General features: G+C 48.9%; 1 protein-coding gene across 1 annotated transcript in view; it reads right to left on the reverse strand.

The window, feature by feature from the left end:
• MORC2 (MORC family CW-type zinc finger 2) overlaps window positions 1-6,000 on the reverse strand; it is a 100,524-nt gene that overhangs the window by 33,893 nt on the left and 60,631 nt on the right. Inside the window, exon 11 of the mRNA XM_026661180.2 lies at window positions 496-578. Within this exon, the coding sequence (XP_026516965.1) occupies window positions 496-578 (83 nt within the window). The remainder of the gene's footprint in view (window positions 1-495; window positions 579-6,000) is intronic.

Below are 6,000 nucleotides of genomic sequence, written 5' to 3' on the forward strand. Positions count from 1 at the left end.
GAAAGTTAGGACCAAACTGCAAGCCCAACAGGAGAGTGGAAGCCATAGAAACATCTGGAATTTTACTACTATTCAGGCTCTCTTCACATTCCTCCACTCTCTTCTTTAGAGCAAAGGCACTGAACAAAAGACCTTTACAATCAAGCTGACCAGCACCCTACACTGACACTCGGGCAGAGTCTCGCCTGCACACTGCACATACATCCTGGGGTACTTCACCCCATGCAGAAGCAATGCTCACATGACTCCCTCAACTGAGGGGAAACAACACACTGTCATACCCTGCAAAATGTAGGCACATCTGTTGAGGAAAACAGACATTAAGGATGCCTGGGAAGACTGAGCACAGAATCAGCACAATAGCATCTCCATCAGGAATGACCACCTGTCCACACTGAAACACCGGTTAGTACTTGGTAATACCAACTCCACTTAGCTCAGGGAGGGGTGGCTCTGAACCCTCAGCAAACAGGCAGAGAAATGCAGACGTCTCACCCTGGAGTCTCGTGTGAGATCCCCGCCCAGGCGAAGTTCTAGTGCACGGGCTTTACTCTCGGCCTCTCGAGCCTTCTCCTCCGCTGGAAGATATACAAAGAAGTAATATTAATATTTAATACTCAAGAATGTGCCATCAGCATGCATGGCACTTCCCAGAAATATAGATCCCAGAGAGCTTACAGTCTACATCTGACTAATACAGGCAAGGGAGAGATGACAAGCTGACATAAGAAGGTACACAATAAAATCTTGGACTTCAGAGGTCAGACTACCAAATGTGAGCCTACGGCTGGGCAAATGAGGAGAAGCTAGTGCTACAACCGAGGAGAGTGGAGGAAAGCCAGCCACCAGTGAGTCGGAAGGAGATCTCCAAGCAGACCCAAGGGGGTTGTGGGCACTGGGAGTGAGGGTAAGAAGTAGAAAGAATAAAAGGCACAACAAGGAGTCAAAGGGAGCATCAAGGCGTGAAGGATGGCAGAGAGCAGGTGAGTAGGGAGAGAAGGACTGAGAGGCAGAACTGTGCAATGCTGTGAAAGCAAAGACAGAGTTTAAACTTGATGTGGAAAGAGGCAAGAAGTTAGTGAAGGGACTTGAGGTGTGTGTGTGTGTGGGGGTATAGTGGGGTGGAAAAAGGTTACTGTAACAGTAATTTCTTAGAAAGGCTGAAGAGGGGAGAATCTTGGAGGAATTAAGTGAATTTTGCCTGGAAAGGCTCAAATTTGTGTTATGTACAAAGCACAAGGAACCCAATAGCATGAAGATTAATCTAAAATAGCAATCTGAGCATTTTTGTCCGTAATTGCCAGCGTCTTCATGCACACTCACATCTACATAAAAGCCCATTTGGTCGCCTGAGACACTCAATTGTGAGAGGAGTGAAAGAGACAGGATGGTTCCTGACTCTAGCTGGTGGCATCAAAATTCAGACCACCTACTGGTCTATCTACTTGACACTCCAACCAAAGCCACAGCTATCTCTATGCATTCCTCAGTTAGAAAAATGAGAAGTTACTTATCTTGTACAATAGGAGGAGATCTTTAAGATGTGCTGTCCATATGCATATTCCACTAATGGGTGCACATGCACTCCATGTGCTGCAGTTTGTAGTCTTTTGGCCAGCAGTGTCTGTATGGTGCAAATGTGCCAAGAGTCATCTCATGCTTCATGTCGAAGGCATACAAGGGCAGAGCAAGCCAACTGCCACTCAATTTCCTCTCAACTGCAGAATCCAGGTGTAAGGACTTTGACGTAGAGTGAACGGAGGGCAGGCAGTGGAACATGCATACGGACAAAACATCCTGAAGAACTCAAATTACTACAAGGTAAGTAACTTGTCATTCTCAGGTGCTTGTCCATATACACATGCGACTAATGGTGACTTCCAAGCAGTGATCCTGTGCCATGGAGCTTGGAGTCTTCAATAAAACAAGGACTGCAGCACCGCTTCACCAAAGGCAACATCGGACCTGGAGGGATTCGGCCCGTGCAGAATGTTTTGTGAATGTGTGAACCAACATCCAAGTTGCCCATGCAGATGTCAGAGATAAGCACATTCCTAGGTGATGCTTCTTGAGCCATAGTTGAATGAGCCTTGAGTGTAGTAAGTAGGTCTACTTTGGCCAGCTTGTAGCAGGCTTTGACCCAGAGATCCAGTTTGACAATCTTTGCATTGATACAATTGAGACATTCATGCTCTCTGCAGTGCAGATGAACAGTCTGGGTGAGGAACTGAATGGTTTTGTCCTCTGGAAGTAGAAGGCCAAGGCCAAAGCTTTCCTTACTTCCAAGGTGTCAAGTGTCACCTCCATCCTTGATGTATGAGGGTTAGGAAAGAACACCAGTGGTGGATTTGCTGGTTTAAGTAGAATTCCATGGCCACCTTAGGTAGAAATTTGGGATGGTGTTCTCAAAGATACGTTGTCCAGATAAAGGAGATGGAGAATGTGTGGGGTTGGGGTTGAGCCATCAGTGCCTAGATCTCACACCAACCCTTCTCACCAAAATAATGGCAATCAGAAATGTTGTCTTTGTATACAAGTGTAATAGAGAGCAGGTTGCCACTGGTTTGAAGGATGTGCCCATGAGAGCTGAAAGTTCTGGATTAAGATCCCATGGGGAAACACGTTCCCTAACTGGTGAAAGTACCGTAATCAGTCACTTTAAAAACTTAACTAGTCAGACAGGAAAAGACTCTGGTTGAAACTGCTATGAAATGTACCCTGGCCGAGTTCAAGGACAGGCTGTTCTGTTTCAGCTCCAGTAGATAATCCAGGATTTGAGTGTGATAAGACTGCCCCTCCTAAGGTGCCCTCCAGCAGCAGGTTGAGGCAGAACAGGCATGCCTGCCTCAGTTTCCCTCCTTCAGAGTCACCAGTGACTCCGCTCAGGCTTTCTTGACTCGGTAATACCCTCCTTAGGGATAGTTTATTACAAAAACATAGTTCAAATGAGCCATAACAAAAATCCCAAACAATCAATTCCTCTCTCACAGAGCATACAGTTCTTAAAAGCCCACATTTTCAGGAAGGAGCTCCTGCTGGAGAATAGCAAGGAAGCACTCCCAGTATCTTCCACTATACACCAGGTCTTTTATTGCTCTTCTCCTTTACCAGGACAGCCACCCCAGCCCTTCCAGGTGGAGTGTGTCACACCACTCTTCCCAGCAGAAACTGCCCCCTCTCCGCTAGGAGAGCTTCAGTACTCTCTGGCCCTCTGGCTCCAGCCGCTCCACTGCTCTCCCTTCAGCCCTCTTGGGCCCTTGGCTCTGGCTCTCCATCTTAAAAGCCAGCAGCAGGCAAATCCCTCTGCTACTCTCCTGCCTTCAGCCCTGGCTCTCTGGCTTCAGGATCAGTCGTCAAACCCCTCTTTGCTACTCTCCTGCTTTCAGATACCCTCTGCTTCCTTCAGGGACCTTCTGCAATCTCCTGGTCTCAGGCAGCCATCACCTGCCAAAACGCTCACTCCCATACAGCTCTCACCTGGTGCTCTAAGGTAGCTATGCTTCACCAGGAATCTTTCCCCTCTAGGGCCCAGTTACCCTCTTTTACACACCAACTGGAGTGAGCAGATGAATCAGAGGCGCACTGGACTTGTTCCCTCTCAAACGAGCAGTCACTCTAACACAGAGGCACAGAAGAGTGATGAGAAATGATCGATTTTCACTGGCATCAGTGAGAAAACATCCATTTTGTCAGGTAAGTTTGTCTCAGTCTTTTCTGCTATTCATGAGAACATTTCTGACTGGAGAAGAACAGGCATACTCTATAGCCAACATCCATTGAGGCCCGAGGTTGTGAGATGGAAGGATCTCAGTTCTGGATGCAGGATCTCTCCCATGGTTTGCAACACCAGAACCAGCAGCAGAGGTAAAGTCTTGGGCTGAACAGCTGATAGCGTCAGGAGGCCTAGGAACCAGAATCATCTTGGCCATGTTGGGGCTGTCAAGTGCAACCTGGCTGAGTCCTATCTGACCTTTGGAGCAACCTGGGAATCACAGGGCCCAGAGGATAGGCATGTATCAAGGCTCCCAACCACTGGATTAGGAATGTATCTGCTAGGGAATTTGGTTTTATTTTCCCCTGGAGCAGAACATCCTACTCTTTTTGCCATCTTGTGTTGTGAACAGGTCTTCTAGGAGGTGATCCCAATGTGCGAAGCTGTTCTGAACAATGGAATTCTTCAGCTTCCATTGTGATTGGGAGAGAAGTGTCTGCTCATGTTGTCTGCCAAGATGTTCTGCAGATCTGGTCAGCTATACACTTACAGGAAAATTGATGCCTGATACACCAGTTCCATAGTCTGACAGCTTCTTGGCAGAGCGGGGAAGACCTCACACTGACCTGTTCAAAGTAGAACATGGTGATCATGTTGTCTGTCATTATTTGGACTGTCTGCCCTTTGATATGATGGAGAAAGGACTCAAAAGTCTTGTGCATGGCTCTGAATTCCAGGAGGCTGATGTGTATCCTTGCTTCTCTTGTAGTCCAGCCTTGTACCAAAAGGTCTTTCATATGTGTTCCCCATACCATAAGTAATGCTTCTGTCACCATAATACAAACGCTCCCCGACTTACGCAAGTGTTCCGTTCCGGAACGCCTTACGTAACTCGAATTTTGCGTAAGTCGGAAACGTATCTCCAACCCATTAAACAAAAACAAAACCCTCCTATTTCTAGCTTACAGAACTTTTTCCTTAAGTCCGGATTTGCGTAGGTCGGGTTTACGTAACTCTGAGAGCGTCTGTATGGGATGGAAAAGCAGCTAGAAGGGGGCAGGCATCAACTAGATCCTGCCACCTTCTCTGAGATGACAGTATTAGAGAGAATACACAAAGAGACGTCAAGATGTCTGGTGAGCATACAGACCAGCCTGAACCAACCCTGCATGCAGTGAAAGTGAAGTCTGGTATGCAGCGTCACAAAGGTACAGGAGGCCATGTGACCTAGATGGGCAAGACATATCCTTACTGTGGTAAGTCTGATTCCAAGTCAACAGATTCCAAGGTTGACAGATTCTCAAATCTGTGCTGGGGAAGGCAGGCCATGGATTTGGTGGACTTGAGGATGACCCCGACGAATATGATTCTCTGGATTGGACTCAAGTTCGATTTCTGTATGTTGACTTTCAGGCCTAGTGTGTGGAACAGACTGAATGTGAGGCCGATGATTCCGATTCTGATAAGATTGCTCTCAAACCAGCCAATTGCCCGGGTAGGGTTATACCACGATACCGCTTTTTCTTAAGTATGCCTCTACTGTTGTTAGTGCTTGGGTGAATGTTCTGGAGAGATTGAGAGTCCGAAGGATAGCACATGGTGCTTGTGGCCCACCATGAACCTCATGTACTTCCCATGCTGTGGAATAATTAATAGGTGATATGTATTGGGGTGGTCACCCGCTCCTGCCTTAAAAGGCTTAAATCAGCCGTGGGAGAGGGCTGAGGCTGCAAGAGGGCTGCTGCTAGGAAAAGCAGCAGGCCTCGTCTGATTGAGGAACCAGCCACAAATGCGGCCACGTCCCAATCAGGGCCCAGCTGGCCCTTATAAGAGGGCAGTGGTCCAGGAGCACACAGACAGTCTCTCTCTAGCGGTAGAGAGGGAAGGGCCTGGCTGCCTGGAAGCTGAGAGGGTACCAAGACTGGAGCAGGGCTGGGGGAAGGCCAGAGGAGCTGGGGAGCTCCGGCCTAGAAATAGGGTTACCATATTTAAAAATTAAAAAAAAGGAGGACACTCCACAGGGCCCTAGCCCCACAGCCGCCCCAACTCCGCCCCCTCCCCTGGGCGCCCGCATTCCCCCTCCTCCCTCCCAGCCACGTGAAACAGCTGCCCGAGCGCTACCGGCTTCGGGCAGCCCCCAGACCTCCGGACCCTGCACCGCCGGCCGGGCACTTCCCCTCCCAGGCTCCGGCGGCTGCTGCGTGCTGCTCCCTGACTCCTCAGCTCTGTAAGAGCCGAGCTGCCCGAGCGCTACCGGCTTCGGGCAGCCCCCTTGCCTCCGGACCCTG

The sequence above is a fragment of the Terrapene carolina genome, unplaced genomic scaffold, assembly GCF_002925995.2.
Source record: "Terrapene carolina triunguis isolate 2854851 unplaced genomic scaffold, T_m_triunguis-2.0 Scaffold951, whole genome shotgun sequence".
Taxonomy (NCBI): domain Eukaryota; kingdom Metazoa; phylum Chordata; order Testudines; family Emydidae; genus Terrapene; species Terrapene triunguis.